Source organism: Girardinichthys multiradiatus, chromosome 3 (genome assembly GCF_021462225.1).
Source record: "Girardinichthys multiradiatus isolate DD_20200921_A chromosome 3, DD_fGirMul_XY1, whole genome shotgun sequence".
Lineage (NCBI taxonomy): Eukaryota > Metazoa > Chordata > Actinopteri > Cyprinodontiformes > Goodeidae > Girardinichthys > Girardinichthys multiradiatus.
The window spans coordinates 34255869-34282351 of NC_061796.1; the positions used below are offsets into that span (position 1 = coordinate 34255869).

At 37.6% G+C, this 26483-nt stretch overlaps 2 protein-coding genes across 2 annotated transcripts; both read right to left on the minus strand.

Moving 5' to 3' along the window:
• Positions 1 to 881: 881 nt before the first annotated feature.
• vsig10l (V-set and immunoglobulin domain containing 10 like) lies at positions 882 to 7807 on the minus strand. Its single transcript, XM_047360363.1, has 12 exons — positions 7603 to 7807; positions 7129 to 7458; positions 6742 to 7014; positions 6389 to 6655; positions 5957 to 6199; positions 5562 to 5843; positions 4567 to 4659; positions 3981 to 4205; positions 3768 to 3887; positions 3289 to 3329; positions 1875 to 1961; positions 882 to 1786 (listed from the first exon to the last, which is right to left on the minus strand). The coding sequence occupies exons 1-12, from the start codon at positions 7661 to 7663 to the stop codon at positions 1712 to 1714; spliced, it is 2097 nt and encodes a 698-aa protein (XP_047216319.1). The 5' UTR covers positions 7664 to 7807; the 3' UTR covers positions 882 to 1711.
• A 2687-nt stretch (positions 7808 to 10494) lies between these two features.
• etfb (electron transfer flavoprotein subunit beta) lies at positions 10495 to 25192 on the minus strand. Its single transcript, XM_047356257.1, has 7 exons — positions 25036 to 25192; positions 15321 to 15479; positions 14241 to 14399; positions 14064 to 14126; positions 13335 to 13493; positions 12312 to 12527; positions 10495 to 12222 (listed from the first exon to the last, which is right to left on the minus strand). The coding sequence occupies exons 1-6, from the start codon at positions 25087 to 25089 to the stop codon at positions 12357 to 12359; spliced, it is 765 nt and encodes a 254-aa protein (XP_047212213.1). The 5' UTR covers positions 25090 to 25192; the 3' UTR covers positions 10495 to 12222; positions 12312 to 12356.
• Positions 25193 to 26483: the final 1291 nt, after the last annotated feature.

Consider the following 26483-nt stretch of genomic DNA (forward strand, 5'->3'; position numbering starts at 1 on the left):
CAGAAGTCCAGTGTCAAGTACCCACAGTCAGTGATGGTCTGGGTGCCGTGTCAGCTGCTGGTGTTGGTCCACTGTGTTTTATCAAGGGCAGGGTCAATGCAGCTAGCTATCAGGAGATTTTGGAGCACTTCATGCTTCCATCTGCTGAAAAGCTTTATGGAGATGAAGATTTCATTTTTCAGCACGACCTGGCACCTGCTCACAGTGCCAAAACCACTGGTAAATGGTTTACTGACCATGGTATCACTGTGCTCAATTGGCCTGTCAACTCTCTTGACCTGAACCCCTTAGAGAATCTGTGGGATATTGTGAAGAGAACGTTGAGAGACTCAAGACCCAACACTCTGGATGAGCTAAAGGCCGCTATCGAAGCATCCCGGGCCTCCATAAGACCTCAGCAGTGCCACAGGCTGATTGCCTCCATGCCACGCTGCATTGAAGCAGTCATTTCTGCCAAAGGATTCCCGACCAAGTATTGAGTGCATAACTGTACATGATTATTTGAAGGTTGACGTTTTTTGTATTAAAAACACTTTTATTTTATTGGTCGGATGAAATATGCTAATTTTGTGAGATAGGAATTTTGGGTTTTCATGAGCTGTATGCCAAAATCATCCGTATTAAGACAATAAAAGACCTGAAATATTTCAGTTAGTGTGCAATGAATCTAAAATATATGAATGTTAAATTTTCATCATGACATTATAGAAAATAATGAACTTTATCACAATATGCTAATATTTTGAGAAGGACCTGTACATGCAATAATATTGTCAAATGTGTTGATAACGATATGACTTATAAGTAAACAGAAAGTGTTAATGTCATTGTCCCCAGACAATGAGTAGTCTACCCAACTCCTGGCCACCTCTTATCAGCTCTTTACCTTCTAAAACTTTTTATTCTCCATTAAACAACAAGTTTCACCAAATATATTACAGGAATAGACAGGTGACCATATAGTTATAAATAATTAGCCAGCACATACTCCAGTATTGAAGTTCTTAGCTACATACTGCACACAGTGATACTGCAATAAGGATAAATGTGAGACATATTCTTCAGCCCTAACAAAAACCCACATACAAAAATACACCAGGTGCCCAGCTGCAATGAGTGAAATTACAACTTAAAAGAAAAGCATTTTCCTCCTGGATCATTTAGTATAATTTAAAGGCACCTTTTAGGTCATTCATTTTCCCCATAGAGAAAGAAAAAAAGAAACCAACATTACAGTAAAAGGAGTAAAATCAAGAAAACATACAGTAGAAACCAAAATTATTCATACCAGTAATTTCTTAATTTTATCAACACATATCTTGTATGAATAAATATGAATGAACTGAGCTGTTGTCTTTATCTTGGATAACTGTTTTGTTAAGTTTGAGAAAGTTAAAGGAGAACCACTAGGATCTGAGTTTGTGTAGACATTCAGAGTCCTGCAGAACATGAACATTTTTGTTAATAAGTCACTTCACAAATATTTAGCCAGTTTCCTTTAAAGCCATGCCTTTCACTGACATTTATGATCAATCAACAGATAAAAAATACATTTTATAAACTGTTTTAGTTTATAAAGAATTCCAAATATTCATATACAGTTAGCCCAATTGCAAAGCCGTATTACATGTAAAATTAGACAAACATAAATGTTTCAGCAAAATATAAAAACATTAAGTGTTTTATAAAATATACACATCAAACCGCAAGTTTAGACTGTTGTTGCAACTCTGACTGTGGGAGGTGGGACAAACGTAGGAAGAATCTCAGACCTTTCAGGGGGAGTCTGGAATAAAGAATACAATGTAAACAAAGTTTATGTGAATCTGATTAGCAGCTTTCCATATGTACTTATTTTGTATTAGAAAAATTACCTTCTGCAATCTGTTGTAGTCAGGGGGAGACCTAAGTCCTCCGTTCAAAATGTTGCGTGGAGTTGCATTAGGCTGGATGTTTTTAACCTAAAAAAACGAGAGATATCAATATAGTGCCAAAAGTATTTGGTCACACCAAAAACTGCTGTTATAATCACTTTTGTGGCTGCAGGTGTATACAGTTTGGTGTGGAAAAACTTGACTGGCCCGCACAGAGTCCTGACCTCAACCTTAATAGAAACCTTTGAGATAAAGTAGGGCGGAGGCTGCAGTGAAATATATGCACTTAATTTGAAATCTGTATGATTCAATTGAACCTTCTTTGACTTAGTAAAGATCCTTGAGACGACATATTGTGAATTAGCGCTACATAAAAAAAAACAATTGAATTGAATTCTGGTTTGCTTATCCAGCTATGTACATACTGCTAAACCTTGTGGAAGATGTTTACAGAATAGTTAAAATTGCTCTTGCTGCGGCACTGGCGGTGTAGGGGTTAGCACGTGACCACATATACAGACTATAGTCCTTGAAGCGCCCGTCCCGGGTTCGAGTCCCGGACCCCGCGACCTTTGCCGATTGTCTCCCCCTCTCTTTGCCCCTCCTTCCTGTCTGCCTACTATCAAAATAAAGGCCTCTAGTGCCAAAAAAGTTCTTAAAAAAAAAAAAAAAAAGAAAAGTTGCTCTTGCTGGCAACAGTGGGTCCATCAACAAACTGGACCTTACAGATTAGGAACAGGATGTCATCAAAGCTCATGTACATGTCAAAGTAGACAACTCTTTTGGCAATACAGTATATTAGAACAGTTTTAATAACGTCAATGTGCAACATGACCTGTTAAAACATACATTTAAGCTAGATAGGTAATGTCTGCAATCTGCTGGAAGCTGCAGTTTCTTCTAATTCAAGGGTTCAAAAAGTAGTCAAAAATTCTTAAAACACCAAGGTGTTGTCAGAGTTTAACACAATCACCATTTTAAGTTATGACTGGTCAGTTTATGTGCCTTGTATTAGTAGGGCAGTTTCCCCAGTAGAGTTGCTGGTTTCTCTAGTTGCCCCTTACCCATTGGGCTCTAGTGAATCAATACCTGCCAGAAGTGCTGTGAAGACTAGTGAGGAGATTAGTTAGGGGGAATCGTGTATTGATAGTGAAGAAGCTTGGCGACTATCTGCATATGTCAATTAACTAATGTTAAATTGCTTACTTTGAACTAAATTAGAAGATTTAATTTTTTTTTTAAAAGGACACTATTGTATGTATTAAAGAAGCATCTACACTTTTTTTGATCACAACACATCAGTCATTACAATATTGAGTATTTGCCAACATACAAATATTAAATAACATACAACACACTTACATAAACTGCCAAATCAGCTGTTTATGTAGGCATAAAATAAAATCAATCAAACCTTGTCAACTGTTCTGGATACTGGATATCTTGTCTGATGATCTAGACAGAAAAAAAAAAACAAAAGGATATATGACCATGTGTTTCAAAGCATAATTAAAAATTAATTGTTACTCTTCTGTGCTCTGTATGTTGTGTTACAGAACACAATTTTGCAGAATGACAAACTTTGTAACACCATAGTTCTCACAGCACTAATACGAAAAATATTTACATTTCAAGACTTTTTCTGTCAAGAAATCATACTTTTGACTTTTTCCAAGTAAAACAATTTTCATTCATAATAATCCAAAATAAATAAAACAAAACCTCTATACAATGTTGTTCAACTGATGGAGGGGGGGGGGGGGTTAAAATTACGTATTGCCTTTACTAGGAAAACTTGCTGTAGCACACAAACCTTGCAATCTGTTTGCATTTGGAAGTAACAGTAGAATATTGATAAAAAATTATGTTAATATGGTTACTAACTTCACCTACTTTTTTTCTTACGGAGGTAGAATATAAGGAAAATGAGGCCAATTAGTAGGATCAGGACAAGAATGCTACATGGGATTGCAGCTGCAATGCCAGCGATAGCAGGCCCGCTGAGCCCTTCGCCTGAAGTAAACACAGACAGCCATCAGTAGTTAAAATATTACAAACTTATTTGAAGCAAAGTTGAATCTTTAACAAACCAACAGATTGCCATACCTGGGCCAATTGTGTGAACCTCAGATGGGTCTCCGTCAGTTAGTCGAGCTTTGGGAATAATTCGAAACCTGTAGGTCGAGTCAGGATCAAGTAAAAAGACATCGGCACTCCTAGCAGATCCAGTTTTCTGCTGAATGATGCGGTATTCATTTGAGCTTCCTGTAGTCATGGCATTTTTACCATTGTTGCTCAGAAGATCGGGTCCTTTCATTTGGATGTCAAAACCTTTGATAAAAGAAAAACTGTTATATTTTGTGGCATCAGAGCGTTTAGCAGTAATCTATGAAGCTAACGTAATTCGGTGGTAATATACACAAAAAAACATTTGCTTTTTCCAGCAGTTCTGTTAAATGTTTTCCCAAAAATACAGCCTTGCTCAGCTGAAAGCTTTAATATGTTTACACCTCTATATTCTGTGATGTGTGTCTATGTTTAACGTTTAGTCGGCATTCTTCCTGAGCACTTCTGCTGAGGTGTACAAATTCAAAACAGGAACGTTGAGAAGTTGTGTTTTCCTAAGAGATTTTTATGTGAAGGAAAGTGAGACTCTTTAGTAACTGCTTGCCTCGAGTTCTTTCTGCTTTACCTGTAACGATAGATGTTGGTGGGACCTCCCAGGTCAATGTAATGATGGTTCCTTCTTTATTAGGGAACAAACTGGAATCTGAGATAGACGGTCCTGGAGAGGGATTTGGACAGAGAGTGAAGGGTAGTTGATGACATGTAAAGACTGGAGAGCTTTATTTAAAAGGGAAACAGCACTCTTAGGCATTACTTAGCTCACAAACTGAGGGCCCATTGTGTTTTTTTTTCCTAGTAATGCAAGTTGTACTGCAAAATATTTTCTTTTTTTTAATAAAAAATAAAATTGGTACTAACAGTTTTTGATGTCCAATAAAACCTTTTAGGGTATTGATGGCACCCATTGAGGGCCAAAACTGCCAGCTCTTGGACCACAAAGACGTGTTTGGTTTGGTTTTTTGTTCAAGAGTTAAAACCACATTAAGTAGTGAATTTTTCCTTGCATTTTAATGAAACAAAGTAGTCGATTTCTGTGGAAGAAGGGCTCTGTGAATCATTGTAGATCTAAATGGATTTTATACATTGCTTTATTAAAAGAAAAGTTTGGGAGTGGCAGATATTCTACAAAACATTTTTTTATTTAAGCTAACCAACAATAACTCATTTTAAAAAGGCTTGTTATGTTGTGCCAAGTTTAATGAACGAGAGTATCTAAGTCTGCTTTTTACAGTCCCCATTATTCAAGGATATACTTTGTGTATTAACTGACATTTGTGTAAAAAAAAAAAAAAACCTTAACTTCTCAGTGAAATTCTTTCCCTAAAAATATAAATATCCATGTGCTTCATCTGTGTTTGGGGCCCACACTTGTACCACTCTAAAAATGTGGTCAAGAACCACAAAGTATTATTAAAAGGGGCACAAATGGCCCCAGACCACACTTTGGACACCACTGTTTTAGGGATTGACGATTAATTTGTGTAACATATCCCCCAGACCAGTAGTATTAATATTATTATAATAAAGCAAAATACAAACGCTCCCTGTTTGCTGCTTTACCTTGCAGATTAACTTGCTTTTTTTTGCTCCCCAGTGGATTGTGACATGTACAGGTGAAGTTTGGTGTAAGTAGGAAAGTGGTGATGTTGTAACTGCGAATCTTCAGCTGTGTCGTGTTACTGCTTATCTGGTATGTTGACCCATTGATGACACCCTCATCTCCTCTGGACCATGAAACCACAGCCTGTGGGGATGCCTCACTGACACATTGGATGGTAACTGCAATTTTTCCATCAGGGTCAACTATGGTTTTCACAGCAGGAAGGAAATTTATAGGACTACCTGTGGAGCAAGTACATTCTTGGGTTGTTCTTGAGGTGAAAGCAAATTTTTGATTGAAAGACTTGTTCATTTATCTTCAATAAAACACAGGAGGCATAACAATGAAATATTACTTGCGGTAATATTGCAGGTGTTTTGTTCAATTGGGTGCTCTGCTATGCAGATGACTGGTCTCTTATCAAAGTTAGTGGAGGCAGGAACCACGAAGCTGAAGATTCCTGCTACACTGCTTGTATTGCTTAGTGTTGGGAAAGACAGCCGGGCCTGTGGGGTTCCTCCGGCCCACACGCACAGATACTGCAGGTGAGCATTGTTCACAGACATCACAGAGCACACTGGATTGCCCAACGGCCTCTCTGTTACCAGAAAAATACGTAAAACGTTACAAGACTTAATCACACAGGAGGATATGTTTTTAATGTGCACTTAGAACCAGTAACATGAATATCAGCTTTTTTATAAAAGCTTCAAGCATTGACACTACTTAGGTTTCAATTAAAGAAAATGTACACATATGCATAAAATTAAAAGAGCTTTTCACATACCATAGACATTCAAAGTGACATTCTTCTCACGCTTTTCCTCAGTCAACCCATTGAGGACTGAGCATGTATAAACGCCTCCTTGGCTGGTCTGCACATTTGTCAGATTTAGAACTCCTTGGTGAAAATCTGAAAGAATCTGACCCATATAGACCCACTCAGCAGTCGGCTTTGGGAAACCTTCAGCTTGGCAGGAGAAAACCAGAGAGTCCCCTACTTTATAGAAAGGCTGAGCTGGCAGTGCTTCGACTATGGGCTCATCAGGTCCGTCTACAACAAAACAAATTTACCAAAACATAGAGGAATGCACACACAGCTTTCATAAGACATTTACAGTGGAAGATTATTATTCTTACAGAGAACAGTCACATTCATATGAGTCGTCACGCTGCTGAAGGGGTTCATCAGTAACACAGAGTATGATCCCTTGTCAGTCCGAGAAGGTTCAAGTATTACAAGGCTGCGTCCCTTTATCAAATAGCGCGTGCTGTTTTTCAGTTTTCCTCCATTGAAGTACCAGATCTCTTGCTCAACAACACCTTGAAGCATGCTATATTGTAACGTGAACCGCTCAGCTCCCTCTTGGGCAAAATCAGGCTGTGTGCTCAGAGTCACATTCTGGATACTTTCTGTAAATAAAATGTGAATGACAGAATAAACTTTGCCAAATGTATGAATATATTTGGTCAGAATTCTTATGTTTATGTTTAGTTCACCCCATCTCCACATTCCGTAGCACTCACCAAATATCTTCAGCGTGAACGTCACCAATGCTTGTCCCAGTCCAGACTTAGTCAGTTCAACAGTATAGTTGCCAGTAAAGTGCTTTGGCACACCTTTAAAGGTAAGAGATCCATTGTTTTCAATTCTGAGCACATCCCTGCTGCTGTTGGCTATGTCTGGAGGAGAATTGGAGTTTAAAGTCCATGTCCCCACAGGCAGATTTCCCTTAAACCAGGTAAGCACTGGATCAGGGGCACCACGGAAGGACACAGCCAGAGTCACGTTGCTGCCAGCTAAAGCATTCACCAGAGCAGGTCCAATAGGAAACACCGCTAGCTGGCAGTTCGCACCTGCCAGGATGAATTCAAGAGATAAGTTTAAAGATTAAACATTAATTTTGCCCTTTAAAAGGCTATGAAAATGTTTCACAAATATTAAATCTTGAAAAAACCTCAATTGAAAATAATTTAGAGCAATATTTTCTCTTGACTCACCTTGAAATGTTAAGATAAATAAAACTGAACTTAATTTCTGAAACCCTTCCAACCACTTCATCTCAGATGAGCAGAAGAATTCAAGAGCTCCTAAACAAAGCAGGGACCGTTCATGGTTCTATTAGATCCAGCATTAGAAGAAACGTCCTTGACGTCAGTGTCTTGCTCATGTGCTCCCGAGCGCTCGAGCTGCGCCTCGTAAGGAGCTCACCTGTGCGGAGTCAAAGCCTTGATTGTTCAGTGGAGGCCACGCCCCTCTTTGCAAAAACAGAAGGAGCCTTATTTCAGTAGGATAAAAGGTGGATAGTTTACGCCACAATTTCATTGTAATTTGTAGGGTATAAATCTGGTTCTCTCTGGCTGGTGCCATCACCATATACAGCATAGTCGTCTTCAAGTTATCCTGCATTCTGTAATGAGATGTTGACTAAACAGCCTGTGGTCTTAGGTATTTATTGATGCTAAAAACAAACATTTTCAGCTGAATGGAAGACACTCTGACCATCTATTCATTCACATTGTCAAGTCCTTATACATAAATGCTGATCCGACTTGAGAAGATCAAGAAGGAAGTAGACATTCAACTCTTTCCATCATCTTTATTAAGTTATTTCAAAGATGAGCAGCAGTAGCAGCAGCATCAGTATGTTGAAAACCTTGCAACAAACAAAGCAAAAAATAATAATAATAATTTTAATTTAATCTTATGAAATATTAATTTGTAAGTGTTTTGGTACCGTACAGGATAATTGGTAAACAGATCATTTTATGCATTTACCGTTACTATTTAAAAAAAACTATTAAATTTCAAATTTTCACCTAATTTACTCTCAGAACTGAAATAAACCTATTCCAACAAAAATCAATCACTCTCAGTTCTCCAGTTAAATGATTAAATCAAATAAAGTACTCTATCATCATTTTACACAACAAAATAATGCTTTAACCCATTTAACCCATATGTAGAAAAGAATTACTGATTGCATGATCCAAACAAACAAAACTAAAAGCAGCATTCAATCAACTCACACCTCAGCAGACTTGTTAAATATACATATGTCTGTGTGCTACAAAACGCCTCTGACCACAAACCCAACAAAATTCTAAACAGTTCTATAGATTTGTTTCATTAAACTGAAATCAAATGAATCAAGGTAGTTCTGCCATTTGACACAACACACATTCAGACTATTTTCAAAAAATATGTTTCTCCTATGTTCATTTATAATATCATCATTTTTTGTTTGGTTTCTTAGTTTGACCACAATTCAGTTTTTAAAAAATGAGAATATTAAAAACAATCAAGTTAAATAGAATTTTAGCACAGATATGTTATGGCCAATAATTTCAGACCGACTGCTGACTTGACACCCACTACAAGGAGGGTAAGACACAACAGGCTTCAAGAGCCACCACACACAGATGTGTCCATGATATGGGTACAACTGTGGCATTCCCTGTTTTTAGTCACTTCTGATGTGGAAACACCCTTAGAAGTGTCTAACCTGTGCTTAGGAGAAAATGGACTACACTGTTGGTCAGTTTTCCAAAGTCCTCTTTTCAGATCAGTAAAATTTCCATTTAATTTGGAAATTAAGGTTCCAGTGTCAGAAGGAAGTGTGGAGAGGCAAAGAATCTACGTTTGTTAAGTTGGAACAGGTGAGGATTTGGTGAAATGTGTTACTTCTGTGTTGGTCCATGGTTTATTAGAAAGCCCAGTGACAGAACAGCTGTGACAGCTGCTGACAAGTTTTTTGGAGATGCTGATTTTATTCTCCAGCCAGAGCTGCCAACACTACCAAAATACTAACACCTGGTTTAATGACCACCACAACCTCACAAGAACTTCATAAAATGAGGGACACTGCTGTTAAATGAAATCGGGCAACAGACTGATCGTCTCCATGCCGCCTGCAATTATGCAGTAATTTATGCGAAATGATTGAGTCCGTGTGGTGTACAGCACAGAGATGTACTTTTCAGTAGGCCAATATTTTTGTATTAAAAAATCCTTTGTTAGACCTGCGTAATATTAAAAATTTCTAAGAAACTGAATTAGTTTTTTTCATTTGCTGTAAGCCAATATCATCAAAATTGACAGAAATAAACACTCAATGGTGGTTTCACTATTTGAATTTAATTACTGAAATAAACATCCTAGTTCTAATTACTATATTCTAACAGTATATGGATGTATAATTAACCTGTGATTATCTATTGTGTCCCTGGCTTATTCTGTTTCTTTTTGTCTTGTCCATTGCTCTTATTGTTTTTTCCATTTTTTAAATGAAGTATAAACACAACTGACAGGTTGTTTCTGACCTCGTCAGGCTGGTAAACACTTTGACACGTATTTAATAGGGAAACTCCTTCTTTGCTACATTATAACTTTTGCCCTATGCCTACTGACTGTGAAGCAGTAAACTAGTACAGCTTTATAACACCACGTTTCCCCAATAACACAGTAAAACTTAAATGCTTTACTGGTAGTTTTCCAAAGATGCTAAACAAAAAATAAGTGTATTATAGCTTTTAAACTATATCTTGAGGACTATTTAACTGCAGCACAACAATCTTTAGCTCTCTCTAGTGGTATTCATATAAAAATCTTATAAAATCAAAATGAAGTTCACACTGTTTATGATCAAATTTAAGAAGTGTCCCTTATTGAAGCTAAGACATCATTATACATTTTATGTATAACCTTATTCATCTCGATTTTCTTACATGATGTGTAGATGATCAGAGATTTAACATGAACCTTGGTATAAAATGATCATCCTATTTTCTGAGGTGGGGCGTGGTTTAAACACAAAAGAAAAAAATCACAAGTTTGAACATTTTGTTAGACTTCAAACAAAAAACAAACAAACAAACAAAAAACAGACGCCGTTTTGAATATGAAAATGACTGGCTGCTTTATTGTTATGGTGATATTCTGTACAATCAACAGAGAATTGAGGCGCTTACGGTAAAATTCAGTTTTATTACAACATCCCCCTGCATGTACTGAGACACACTGTCCAGTCAGACCCATACCAAGTCAGATACAATGTGTTGCAAAAGTATTCACCCCCCTGTGGCTTTTTACCCATGTTGTTGAATGCCAACCTGTAAATACATTTTTTTAAATCCTATTTTATGTGATGGATCTGTAATCTAAGTTGGTGAAGTGAAATGAGAAAAATATATATTAAAAAAATTAAAATTGGCATGTGGAAATGTAACCCCCCCCTATGCTATTACGCCCCTAAAATGTTCTGGTGTAAACAATTACCTTCAAAACTCACATAATTAGTATGTGTCACATGTTCTATCAGTATAAATACACCTTTTCTTAAAAGCCCCACAAGTTGCAACACCACTAAGCAGGAGGCATCACACCATGAAGACCAAGGAGTTCTGCAAACAAGGTCACGGACAAAGTTAAGTACAAGTGAGAATGGGATCACAAAAAAAAATATCCAAATCTTTGGTGTTCGCTGGAGCACCATCTAATCAATCATCTTCAAATCATGGTACCACAACAAACCTGCCAAGAGAGGCAGCACAGAGACCAAAGGTAACCCTGAAGGAGTCACAGAATTCCACAGCAGAGACAAAGTATCTGTCTATGGGACCACAATAAGCCGTAAACTCATGAGCTGGGCTTTATGAAAGAATAGCCAGAAAAAAAACATTACTTCATGTTGAAAATAAGAAGACTGGTTTTGAGTTTGCCAAAAGGCATGTAGGCGGCTCCCCAAATGTATGGAAAAGGTGCTCTGATCAGATGAGACTAAAATTGAATGTTTCGGCCACCAAGTCAGGCGCCACGTCTGGGGCAAACACAGCACATCCCATCACCCTAAGAACACCATCACCACAGTGAAACATGGTGGTGGCAGCATCACGCTATGGGAATGCAGCAGGGATTGGGAAAATTGGTCCGAGTCATGGGAAAGATGGATGGTGTGAAAAACAGGAATATTCTTGAGCAAAACCTGTCAGTCAGCCTGTGATTTGAGACTAGGACGAAGGTTCATCTTCCAGCTGCACAATGACCCAAAGCATACTGCAAAAGAACAGGGAGGGCTTCCAAAGCGACCTGCAGCTGTAACTGCTGAAGCTGTAACTGTTGTAGACATGTTTTATAAATGAAATGGTGCAAACTCTGAAACTATCCATTTTAATTAGTGGCTATGAGGCAAAAAAACACCAAAAGGGGTAAATACTTTTGCAAGTCACTGTACATATATTGTACAAATTAGCGACAGCAGCGAGAATGATCTTTAAAGACAAAAATTCCACGTCTGGGTCCATATTTACATGTGTGTGGCTACATTACAAGATCAAAAAGCTGAATGTTAAGTTGAATTCAGCTGCATCCTACAGTTCTTACAATTACCAGTCTGAGAAGTACAATGTTTTTTAACCTTAATTTATTGCATAACGTTTATTACCTTAGGGTTGAATGATACATGTTTGATTGCAGCACAGTGTGTCTCAGTTATCATCTTCTCCTGTTAGTACCTAACTGCACATGTTCAGGAGCAACAGTCACAAACAAAAGGACAAGACTGATACATAAACTCGTTCAGTGGATGTGCATATGCAGTACAGTCCTAATTCACCAGAGTCCTGCAATGAGGAAAAGAAAGACAAGAACAGCAATGGAAATTTCACGGATTTTATCTTAATCTGTAAAAAATGAACAGAATGACATTTACCATCCTGTTGGATTGTGTGCTCCTGTCCTTTTGCTCTTTAAGTCTCTAAACCCTTCCTGCATCCTTTAGTTTCGCCACCAGGTCTTCCACTGTCTCCACCTTCATCCCTGCCTGCCTCTGTTGAGGCTCGTCAACCCTCAGCACCTCCAACCGTGATGTAAGGTCCACACCCAAATCTGCAGGCTTCACATTAGCAATCTTCTTCTTCTTTGCTTTCTGAACAAAAGAAATAGAATATTTATTGTATAGATGCAGGTAAGAATTAACTGACACTTAACATTAAGAGATTTCTACACAATATAAACCTCAATGTATTTTATATGAGAGAACAACACAAAGTTGTGCATAATTATGAAGTGGAAGAACAATAACACGTTTTTTTTAACAAACAAAAATTTGGAAAGTGCGGTGTGAGGTTGTATTCAGCCCTCCAGAGAGAATACTTTGTATAACCATGTTTGGCTGTAATTGCAGCTAAAACTCTTTTGGGGTATGTAGCACCCAGCTTTGTACATCGAGACTTTACTTTGTGCTCTTTGTTTGTTGCAAAAAAGCTTAACCTGAGTCAGATTAAATGGAGATCATCCATGATCAGGAATTTATAAATCTTGCCACCAATTCTCATATGGATGCAGGCAGGCGTGTAGTTAGAGTTAGAGTTAGACGGTCTAACTCTGAGGTTTCACAGAATAGCTAGATTTACAGTGAGATTAAATTGAATACAGGGCTTATTACTAATTAGGTGAATTCTGGGAGGAATTGGTTGCTCTGGATTTTATTTTGGGATGTCAGAGTGATGCAGGCTGAATGCAAGGCACAGTTTTCAGATGATTTTTATTTGTAAAACAAAGGTGGATAACCTTTTGATCTTTTACTTCCACATTAAGGGCTATTTTCTGTTGATCTATTACATATAATACTAATAAAATACTGTGAAGTTATCTAGCTGTTCCCAAAATGCCTGACGCAATATTTGCATTGTTTTGGCTTTTGTATTAGTGAACATAACTTCCTGCTACCTACCATGATATTAGGCAGGGTGGCATATCTCGGGGTGTTGAGTCTGAGGTCTGCAGTCAGCACTGCTGGTGTGTTGATCCTAATAGTTTCCAGCCCACCGTCAATTTCTCGGACCACCTTGACATTATCTCCGTCCAGTGACACCTCTGATGCAAAGGTACCCTAAAGAAGGATGAGACAACACATACTCACAGGATCAACACGGTGAAAACAGCCCATGTGGAAACCAGAAAAATCTGCCTTTCACTAAGAAAGTGCTCTGAAGACAGAAGCTGTCAATTGTTGGTTATGGTGCTCCACCTTCTGGCTTATGGGTGGAACTACAAGAGTACATAGTACTTGAACATAACTACCTACTCCTTAGGGCATAAACATGTACACTAACGCAGAGATCTTTCTGAATAATTATAAATTATCTTGCTCAATCTTTGGATGTGTTCACCGTCCAAGCAGTATGGTAACAAGCTGTGATCCAACAAGAAAAAATGCATCATCTATTGGACAACAATGTTACATCCTCGACCTAATCAGCCTTTGACCAGCTGTGTTGATCTGAGCAGGAATGCTGTAGCTTTTACTGACCAGAGCCAGTCTCCGCTGAACCTGATAAGGCACTGAGAACATGCAACCGTCCTGGTTATCAGAACTGCAACAGCATACTTGTATTATTTCAATCTCAAAACTAAAGATGAGAGACAGACTTGTTAAAAATGCATTTCATTTGACACTTACCTGGGGCCAGTCCAGTAAGGCCGCTGTCATCTGACCAGTCTGATTACAGTCATCGTCGATGGCCTACAAAAGATGCAAAGATTATTTAAAGAAGGAACCGGCTATCAAAGTATTTGTGTATGTTAAAAATGCGAATTTAAAAAAAACATTTATAGGATCTCAATTTGATTCTATGACCTGTTTGCCGAGGATGATGAGTTGAGCCTCCTCCTTCTTGGCCAAAGCAGCCATGATTTTAGAAACCTGCAAAGGTCCAAGGCTTTCATAATCTTTCCCACTCACTTCAACGTGAATGCCCCGGTCAGCTCCCATGGCAAGAGCAGTACGAATGGTCTCCTGTGCAAGGGAGACAATTAACCCCTGTTTAAGCACAATTTATCAAAACCATTGAGATTAAGCAATGAGATTCTGCATGCTCAAAAAACAATATATTTACAACTACATATGGGACAGCAGCAAATGTCAAATTAAGTGAGCAAATTGATTTTAGTCAGTGGCTACTTGATAATGCACCTATAACAAGTAATTTTTTATTGTTTACAGTGCTATGCAAATGTATTCATGGCTCTTACACCTTTTTACATCTGCTCAGGTTACAAGAACAATCTTCAATGTATTTAAGGGAGACTTTATATTATAGACAAAAGAAGTGTCATTGTGAATCTTAAGAAAAGTGCAAGGAGGGCATTAACCAAAAAAAAAAAAAAAAAACAGTCAAGGGCTCCATAGTAACCCTGGAGGAGCTGCAGTTATCCACAGTTCAGGTGGGGGAATGTGTCGACATGAGAACTATTGTCCACCAACAGCATATGGAGATGGTTTTCTTCAGCAGTGACAAAGAAGTTGGTCCGACTTGATAGGAAGATGATACAATCCTAAATATACAGCCAGAGCTACAATAAAATGTTAAGAACCTGTGGCAAGACAAATTTGTTTATATATATAGATAGATCTGCAGTACTTTGTGTTTTTAATGTTACCTAAACCCCTCATAAAATACAGTGAAGTAGTAGGGATGTAATATGACAAAGGGTGAAAACTTCAAGATGGAGGAATATTTTTGTAAAGCCCTGTCAATTGACATCTTCACCATTTTTGACATTAGATGATTTTTTTTCAGATAAAGACAAAGCCACACATTTCTGAAACAAGTGCAAAGAATTTCCAAAACAAAAATAAGCTAGCAAATAAACCACCACGAAACTCGCATATTGTTTAGTAAGGCAGGGGTTTAAAATCTAACCACATCTTTCCCACCTGTGATTGCTGTGGCCCACAGCTGACAGCCACAACCTCCTTAACAAGCTTCTTCTCCTTGAGTTTGACCGCCTCCTCCACAGCGATCTCACAGAAGGGGTTCATCGAGTGCTTCACGCCATCCGTCACAACACCACTGTTGTCTGGCTTCACACGAATCTGAAGAGAAACCAAACAGAAGAGAGGGACTGAAGGACTACCAGATTACAGGAGAAATCCACCAAATCTGATCTAGACAGCTCAGGTTTCACCTGCTGGAAGAAAGAGGAGGAACTCACCTTTTGTGACACGAGTTTAGTAGATGCCAGATTTAAGAGCTTTTACATGTTAGAAAGGTTTTTCTTTATGGTCAATAGAGGAAATCATTTGCAATAACAACCAGAAAATGTCATAAGTGTGATTACAATCTTCTTAAGGCTCATGTGTAGCTACAACAGTTTAAGGTGTGATTAGACTAACACATAACAGCAAATAGGAGCTTGGTCCTCCAATGTATTAAGATTAATACTGGTATTTATTTTAGATGGATGTTGCACAAAAAATTTATATCTTGAGTTATGAAGCACTTCTGTATTTTAGGGTCTTTTTTTAAGTTAGAGATATAACTTGTCTTGTAAAGGAGTAAATGAGATACTCTATAATTAGCTAAAACTGTTATTAGTGAGTCAGAGATTTACAAAAATAAGGGTCTGAATTGGTCACAAAAGTTGTGATCAGTTTATCTCTATTGTAAATATGTTTTTATTTTTTATTTTACCAACACTTTTATACAAAATGAACCCAACAGGGGCCATACACGTGACACAATGTGTTCCCTCTTTTTTTGGTTTCTGGTTTATTTTCATAAATTTATTTATTTTTTTCTACCTTGAAAAAGTGTTGGATGGGTGCAAAAACTTGTTATCACTCATGTAAAAACTTTGTGTTGCAAGGCACCTGCACTATGCCTTCCTCCCTGTGTGTGTGAGATCATTGTTATCTCTGTGTGAACCAGCCTCCTTTCCGTCTCACACACATACACCCTGTCTGAACTGTCTGTTGAACTGTGTATATAAATAAAGAGATAGGGTGTCAAAACTTTGTAGTTTCACTGCAAAGTGGGCTACCCTTGTCACAAGTAACTATGACTGTATCGTTCTTACCTCTGAGTTGACTAAATAATACCTAACATTTATTGGTCCTTCGAAGCCGGATTAATTCAATAACCTTATTTCTCTTTGCTTTAACAGTGACTCTGGGATCCGTGGGGGAAGCCTGACGTCGAGCGAAGCACCGCTGCACAGCCTCCTTTAGCCGGAGTGGCTGAAAGTCCCGGTGTGTGTGAATTCACACCTGGCCAGTGGGTTTTTGCCTTCCTCTGCGCGGGGTGACTCTCACAGGGTCCAAAGAGTCACCAAGAAGTCAACTCCGAGGTGAGACAGTTTTAAAATACAGTTCATAGGAAAAGTACTTAACAGTCGTTGGTAGTGCGTCGCCGGTAAGGACGCTGCATTAGGATGGTTTTATTCCACCGTGAAAGGGATAGTGACAAATTTGGTACAATCCCGCCGTGAAGGGGATTAAAGAAAACGACTGAGGATTATTCTCCTGCGAGGGAATAGAGTAAGCGCTATATAAATAAAAGAAGAAAAGTACTTAAAAGTCGTTGGTAGTGCGTCGCCGGTAAGGACGCTGCATTGGGATGGTTTTATTCCACCGTGAAAGGAATAGTGACAAATTAAGGTAGGGCCCCGCCAAGAAGGGGGCCAAATAAAACGACTAAGGGTTATTCCCCTGCGTGGGAATAGAATAAGCGCTATAAAAGTAAAAAGAACGGAGTAAATTGAGCTCATAAAATAACACCAAGTTAACTTAGAAAAATTACAAGGTACCTGAAACTAACTGTGTGACTGTGTTGTGTGTGTATGGAGGACTAAGCATTTTAATAGAATCAGCAGGATTCTGCTAGTCCTGTGTTTTCTTTTGCCCAGATTAAAACTACGTACTGGTGACTTTGGAGATTCAGGTCGGATTTCATTCCAGAAAATTAACACCGCTGCGAATTAGTCGCAGTAGAAGGCCGTGTTAATGTCCTCTCCTTAAAGTCTCATGCCAGTGACCTTTTATCTGGGACATTTATACTATAATTAAACTAACATAAAACATAATGGGGAAGAAACAAAGTAAACTAATTGACTTAGAAGGGGAGGTAAAGTTTATGGAGAACTATGTAAAAGGAGCAGGTATGATCTGTCATAGATGGAATAAAAAATAAAAAACATGGGTTTTTGGGCAAATTAGATACAAAGGATGTCTTAAAATTACAAGGGGATCTAAAATTAGCAATAATGAAAACTAAAAAGAGAAAAATAACAAAGAACAATGGGGAAAGAACAGAGAAAAAGCTCTGATTTAACAGAAATATGTACACGATGGCATAAAAATACGGATTTTCAGGTAACTTAATTATCACTGAAATCCTAAAACTACACGGGGATCTTAAACTGGAGATTATGCATTCAAAAGATTCAAGAGACAATAAAAAACCTTGCCAGGTTATAATTTCAAAGGGGACTTTTCAGTCCCTGAGTGCACACAGTTGATAAACAGATTAAAACAAAAAGATGAATTAAAAAAACAACAATAAGAGCAGCTTTTAACTGACATAGCCATAATACTGATGCTTTAAGAAAAGCACAGAAAAAAAACTTTCAGCTTAACTGAAAACAAATAAAGGGGGGGGCGGACCGCCACCCATCCCAGGTTAGATTATAAAGACTAAGAGATGGTTTTAGAGGACGTGGTAAAAGAAGTTAAAAGAGGAGGTGACAATGTGGACAACATGGAAACTGTCCAACTGGACAACCCAGTGAACAATGACTAGAGAAGAGAGAACAGAATGTTGTTAAAGAAGTAATCTGAGAGTAAAAGATTTTGTAGGCAAGCATTAGTGAGAAACAGGTGCTTTAAAAATCATTCTATGGTGTTATACTACTAACAATATCATGATAAAATGCAAAAGATTCATTTTACAGGGAAATAATTCCATATTTGGCTCAGATTGTGTGCATTCTTGATTTTTCCTCTTTGAGAGAAGTTAAATTTCAGCTCTGTGAAACGACCTTGACAAAGAGATGCAGCTGCCTGAAAACAAAGATAAAACTAAGCCTGTCTCTGCTGAAAGGTCTGAAAAAAAAAAAAAAAATTGTAACTCTACCCTGCATGTGTCAAACTCAAGGTCCGCGGGCCAAAACCGGACCCCAGAAGTTTAGTGATTCTCTAGAAGTAGAGCCTTTTAATATGGTGATTGTGTGCTTGAATGTTATTTTGTCAATCAATAAGCAGTTTTGTCTACATTCTGCCACAATCTGCCTTTTGAAAATGTTTTGAATCTTGCTCTTTATGTATAAAAAAAAAAAGAAAGAAAAGAAAAATTGGCTAAAGTCTGCAGACACAAAATGAACTTGGATTGAAGCTCTAACTATGTTTATTTAATCTGAGATTTTCTCCAAATGCAACAGTATATGTCAGTCTACATGAGATACTAACAACTTCACCTACTGGTATAATATAAAGATCTGATTGAATATGTGAAACAAACAATGATGAAAGTTTTTCAACAGGTGATGCTCATCCAGGAGGAAGACAGTGTTCCTAGGAAATGCAGCTCATTCATTAACAATCAATTTTTCTCCTATAGGTGGAAGTTTTGCTGACTAATCATAGGCTGGATCTATGAAACATTATGTGCACAGAACAAATGACCAAGGTTCTGACTGACTTATGAACCTCACTGACCTGACAATGATAACATGACACCCAACAGATAACACCTTTAAGGTGGACCCACTAAGACCACCTTATTGATTCTTGGTGAATAAAAAAAAAGAATTGAAGCGTTCAAAACAGACCTTGTGGAAACAAAAGGGGTTATGAGGAAACAATGTGCATTTTAAGAATAATAGAAGTCAAATTATGTTCAAATCTTTGCAAATAAAAATTACTCTGACAGAGAAATAAGTAAGTAGTGTGTGAATGTGTGTGAATGGGAATGACTGATTTCATTGTAATGCATCTTTGAGGGACCTTAAAAGCGCTAATAAAGGTCTGATGTTCTGATGATCTTTGCCAAATTTATATCTTAATAAGGTTTCCAGAATCTTTTTTGAAAAATCATATAAAGATGGCAAAGGTTCTACCTGTATTAAAAATACTGATAACCATAGGAAAGTTCATAGATCTGTCTTCAATTTTTCCTAATTCTTTTACAAACAGGTTATTTAAACTTTCATGTGGCCAAATGTCTGTGTTTGACTTTCTGTTTTTGTGAAATAAATGTCTGTTTCATGTTATGTAAAAATTAGAGTCCTCAACATTACCATAATAATATTAGGTCAGTTCTCTATGATAAAACAAAAAGAGTTTAACAGATGTTTAGACTTTTTCCAGTCAGGTTCAAAATGATTGAATTAGACTCAAACTTAACATAAGATGAAATGAACCTTAACAGAATTACTGAACTGGACTGAAATAGATAAAACTTTAGTTAATTGAAACAAACTTTAGTTACTTGAACTAAATACAAAGCTGACTGAAACTGTATGTTGTATCTATAAAACTGGGTAAGATAAACTAAGATTATAAGATATAATATGCCCTTCATTTTTTGTGTTCATCAGTGAGTGAGTTTTAATTTTTTATTTTTAATAAGAACTAAACCAAGCATTATTTATAATAATAGCAACTACCAAAAATAGTGATCTCATTTTTAAATGTAATAAGGACTTACTTTATAAAATATGGTAAAAAAGAATAATAAGAATTTGGAAAAACAGAGGCTTTAAACCTCTGCAGGAACAGCACTGACAGTCAAAAGTGGATCCTAATACAGGAATCTGGAAGCTCATTCTGGAGTGGATAGTCAAAGTCCATCCAAGGACACATTTAGATGAGGCAGAGGGACAAATACAGGGCTTAGCTGAGAGCAACATGCATCCTGCCCTAGCTGCTGTCCCACCTGAACTATGGTCCCAATCATCAACTGATGTAGGGCTTATAAAGGGGTTCCCACCATACAAGGTTAAACTAATATCTGAAAAAAGGCCATTAGTCCGTCAATACCCCTTAAAGCCAGAAGCTGAAGAAGGTACTAAGCCAGTAATACAAGATATGTTGAAGTCAGGAATATTAAGAGAAGCACCTGACGCTACATGCAAGGCATATCACACTGACATCGCTATTATTATCACAGCCAAACATAACTCTAAAAAGATGTGCCCTTTAAATCCAAGTACTCTAATACCTACTGCAGAAGATGGAAAACCACATTCTTATAAAGCAAAAGTTGAAGAAGACACCAAACCCAGACAAGACATTTCTCAAACCCTTATACCAGATTCATGTGTTGTGTTTGTAGATGGCTCAGCATCTAAAGATGAATATGGAAAGAATAGAGTTGGTTATGCAATAACAACCATCGACAGAATAATATAAGCTAAATCTCTACCCAATACATGCTCAGCCCAAACAGCAGAATTATATGCTGTAGTAAGAGCATGTGAATTACATGAGGGACAAATACTTACTATATACACAGACAGCCAATACGTTTTCGGATCAGTACATCACCATGCTAAGATTTGGCAAAATAGAGGTTTTAAAACATCATCAGGGACAGAACTAACTCATTTCAACCTATTAAAGAGAAAATGTCAGATCTGCTATTTATAGACACAGACGTGCTGAAAGACGCCCAACAGTCAGCACCCAAGACAGAAATAAAGGCCTGGCTAAAGAGAGGAGCACAGAAAAAAGATGACATCTATCAGATAGAAGATAAACCAATCCTCCCAAAATATTTATACAACACAGCGGCTACAGTGACACATTGGGAAGACCCACGTGTCAAGGGGGGAATATGTCACATCTGGTAAAGCATTAATGCTACACTATAAATATTTCTGACTATGCAAATCATTTTTGCAGATCATGCATAAGTTGTTGCAAACACGGGGGAAGAAATATTGCCTAGTTGTAATAGATGAACCTAGCGACACATTTCTTCCCCACATATGGTATCCCACAGATTATAAGGTCAGATAATGGAACTCATTTTGTAAATAAATTAATATAACTAAGTTCTAGAGCATTAGGGTTTCAGTTAAAGATTAAGGAAAACAATGGAAGAAACAGGGAGGCCATGGCCCGGATGCCTATCCCTGGTTAAATTATGGATGAGAATAACTCCAAATCAAACTGGTCTTACTCCATTTGCCACCTGCTGTACATCATTGTATAACTCCACCCACTGTGTTCTGAGCCTGAGATCACGTGGCACCAAGTTGCTGATGTGAATTTGTATTCTCAAAGAAATAGTACATGGCAGACCGTTTTCTCTGCCCTCTGACATGAATGAAATAGAGAAAGCACAACAGGAACCTTCATTAGCTGAGTGGATGAATAAAATGTTGCAGACAAAAGAAGAACAAATGTCCAGTGGTCTGCCGATAATCTCTGCTCCTATCCCACAGAATGAGGCCTGGAGACCTGGTCCTGATTAAGACACTCCACCGGAAGGATTGGAGCACTCCTTGGTGGAAAGGGCCGTTTCAAATACTCCTGACAACGCCCACAGCTCTGAAAATAGCAGAGAGGCCTTCCTGGATCCATAAAAGCCACTGTAAGCCAGTTTTGCCGTTACAGGAGCCAAACCAACCGACGGGGTAGCAGAGGAAGTCCGGGTTCAAAGATGGCCCAGCGTCTCAAACCGGTGAAGAAAACAGCTGATCTGCGCCCAATTATAAAATGGCTCTCTGTAACATGTGGACAGGACTGATAAGCCTGAGCTTAATTCTGGTAGCAGGACTCTTTCTCTATCTAAAGCAGGATCCACAGGAGGTGATACCGAACCAGAAGAGATGGACATCAGACTGGACCCATCTCAGAACACTGACGGAAGAACATGACGCACATCCATTCCTACAGAATTTCTGGTATTGTTCATGGTGGCATATGCAACACTGAACCAGGTAGAAATGCACGAAAATGAAGGGGACGATTATGATGACATGTTGTAAATAAATCACATCAAAAGCCTGAATGTACTCATACATTGTATTTCATAAAATAACCTTACAGCAGAAAATCGGAAGAAGTTGTTGCTTAAGTGAAATGAGAAAAAGTACAATGATGACATAAACAGGGCAGATTTTTTAATTCTTTTATTTTTATGATTTCAAGTATTATTCTTTTATTTTTATGATTTCAAGTATTATTCTTTTATTTTTATGATTTCAAGTATCATTCTTTTATTTTTATGATTTCAAGTATCATTCTTTTATTTTTATGATTTCAAGTATCATTATTTTATTTTTATGATTTCAAGTATTAATCAACATTTAACTTTTAATGGTCGCCGAGGGCGGCGGGGCCGTATGAGTATTTCCCACAAAATATAATCTGTTTACCGTCCGTGGGTTTTCGCTCATACAAAGTATTTTTCTTACTCGTTTTTATATTAAATGTTTTTACTTGTGATAAAAGGAGGGACTGTTGGATGGGTGCAAAAACTTGTTATCACTCATGTAAAAACTTTGTGTTGCAAGGCACCTGCACTATGCCTTCCTCCCTGTGTGTGTGAGATCATTGTTATCTCTGTGTGAACCAGCCTCCTTTCCGTCTCACACACATACACCCTGTCTGAACTGTCTGTTGAACTGTGTATATAAATAAAGAGATAGGGTGTCAAAACTTTGTAGTTTCACTGCAAAGTGGGCTACCCTTGTCACAAGTAACTATGACTGTATCGTTCTTACCTCTGAGTTGACTAAATAATACCTAACAAAAAGAAAAGGCCTATACTTCTATAGGTAAAATTCATTTGGAATTACGCATTGCCAAATGAATATTCCTCACCATTGTAGGTATTATCATAATAAAAATTCTTCATAATAATAAATAAACAAACCAACAGGTGTCTGAAGACACTCGTTAGGTTAATTGGTCTCTCTAAGTTGCCCTTAGGTGTGAATGAGTGTGTGCATGGTTGTTTGTCCTGTATGTCTCCGTGTTGTCTGCAATGGATTGCGGACCAGTCCAGGGTGTACCCTGCCTCTTGCCTGTAGACTACTGGATATAGGCACCAGCTCCCCCTGTGACCCACTATAGAATAAGCAGTATAGAAAATGAATGAATGGTTTGTAAATCAACTGATTACAGTCCAGTTACAAATATATTCCGTTATTTGCTACTCTTCATACCATTAAGGTTTGTTCTTTTCATTAGCAATCGACCATAAATACTGCATGTAAATCTCAAACTTTAAGTTCTACGTTTATGTTTGTTTTTACTGTGCCTAATTTTAACCATTTCTATCTACTAGGGTTGCAGGATATTAGGATAACATGTTATAATGTCCGTGAACATCATGATAACAATATGACTTTTGAGGAAGAAACAAATAATTAGACAATGTTGATGTGTTTCTGATTCGGGTTAATAGCCTACGTATACCTCTGACAGCCAGTTAACTAACCAGCTACTGGGAAAAAAAATAACAGTTTTCATCTCAACAAGGTGATATTAAAAAATATATATATATATTGCCTCTGGGCAACATTTTCTGTTTTAGCACTGAAGCAGCTTAGTTTCTAATGGCTTTACTACCTTTACCACCTTACCAAAGCAGCATATTTGTGCACACAAGATTAGCAGGAATAAATCAGTTTTCACTGCATGGTATATGTTCAAACATCACTGTACTGCCAAGTACTTTTAAATTATTTAACAGTATCTAACTGTTGTTTTTTAATACTTTCTGCAAATAATTGAACCAAAGGGCATTTTCCAAACTGATGCTTCTGCCCATATCCAGTACTGGCAGCTGTAACTACACTGGGGACAGCTGAGACAGGAGAGTACCTCCTGTTGCATGAGCTTCATGTAGCTGATGGTGCTTTTTGGTTTGGCTCCTGTGGTCCAACTCCCAGGGAAAAGTCAGTCAGTCATTTTCTACCGCTTATTCCATAGTGGGTCGCGGGGGAGCTGGTGCCTATCTCCAGCAGTCTATGGGTGAGAGGCAGGGTACATCCTGGACAGGTCGCCAGTCCATCACGGGGCAACACACAAACAATCATGCACACACTCATTCATACACCTAAGGGCAATTTAGAGTGACCAATTAACCTAACAGGCATGTCTTTGGACTGTGGGAGGAAGCCGGAGTACCCGGTGAGAACCCACGCATGCACGGGGAGAACATGCAAACTCCATGCAGAAAGACCCGAGGCCGGGAATCGAACCAAGGACCTTCTTGCTGCAAGGCAACAGTGCTACCAACTGCGTCACCGTGCAGCCCTCCCAGGGAACAATAAAGGAAATTAAAATATAAATATATTTTAATAATTATACATACATACAGAACAGGGCAGCTTTAGATGTGCAAAACTTAGAAACTGCTTCCAGGGAAGACCAACAGCCGCCTAGGCACAGGTTACACAACTCAAAAACATGAGCCTAACAGGGAGCATTGCTGCGTCTTTAATCGATGTAAACAGTGCTGTAAATCGTGCATGTTCAGCATGAAATTTGCAGCGGATCAAAGTGAAAACTTGTCAAATACATCAAGAGATACTGGTAGGCTATCATTAGCTTTCAAGGCACAGAGTCAATGAATAAAGCACACACACTACATTAAAAATGAAATAATATCAACTGGGAATGTAAAAAACTGATTTACCTTAACTGCATAGTCGATGACACGCTTTACTCCAACAAGAACACGGCCAGACATTGTGAATAAAACGATTAATAACCAGACTGTCACTGTCACAGTCACCGCAGTGAACCTTCACCCAAGGAGGACAAGTCGGAATTATTTGACAATACGCATTAAAACACCGCCTACCATTTCAGCCAATCATACACAACTGCCGGACAGCTTCCTCAGCGATGATTGGTTTAGATTGGAATTGTGGTGTTGCTAAAGTAATCGAACTAATGTTACTGTTTCAACGTTGGAATGACGAAGACGCGTTATTTTGTTTTTGGTGGGGAATAATCTAACTTTGCTCACAAATAAAAATAAATATTCACAGTTCGTTGTATTTCAAACTGCTGAAACGGTTTAAAGCAGATCATTGTTAGTGCGGTGCTCATTTATCTATGCCCCAAAGAAAACCAAAAGAACAGAGGTTCCGCTTTATGTGGGGCAAAGTTCACGGCTAAGAATGGCGTTTGACTTTACTGTGATGCATTTCAAATTAGACATAATCTTAACTGAAGTACTGATTGTATGATAAGTGTGTATAGTCTGATATTTATCTGCCTTTTAATGTGAAAATGCTTGGAGTGGTTAATCAAACAACTTTGTAAAAATATATATATGCTATCCCAAAGCACTTTCAAATGGGTCACATTCATTTTTTGTGTATATAGAATCCAACAAATAAAAATTAACTTCAGTCAAAATAATTAATTCAAAACAAAAACCAATTACATTCAAATTTAATGACATTCTCTACTATTGAACTCTTATTATAAGACAGTATAATCAAAATCAGTTTATCATACTCGTGTTATACAATATAACTTAGAGGCTGGAGCTTGTGAAGATGTTGAACTGTAATGCAGTTGTAAAATATGACTTTACTTTCAGCATAATTATATTTTGTTGTCATTTATATTCTAAGTAAGTTCATTTTTTATAAATGGATAATTGGATGCAGTTATGATAAGGGTAAAATGAAGGTTAAATGATCATTAAATATATACCATCATGTATTCCATTATATTACATAATTGTTATTTTAATTTTATAGAGCAAGCTTTTCAGTTCAGGAAACAAAATAATGCAGTATTCTTTTTTAACATCATGGTTCTTCTTATTAGTTGCTTTAAAAAAAAAAATCAATCAACTTAACCTATTATATTGAGGAATATGAAAAATAATTACACACTCATACACATCTCAAAAAGTCAGCTTAATCCTGTGGTCAAATCTAGTTTTGTTCATCAACACAATAATAGCATTATAATATTATGATAAGGATTATGATGATTATGATTAATGTCATGGTCTTCATAGTTGTTGTTGATATTATTCTAATATGAACAACGATTATTACTATTGTCTCATTATGCACCTGTTCCCCAATATTTACCAAAGAAAGAAAGAAAGAAAGAAAG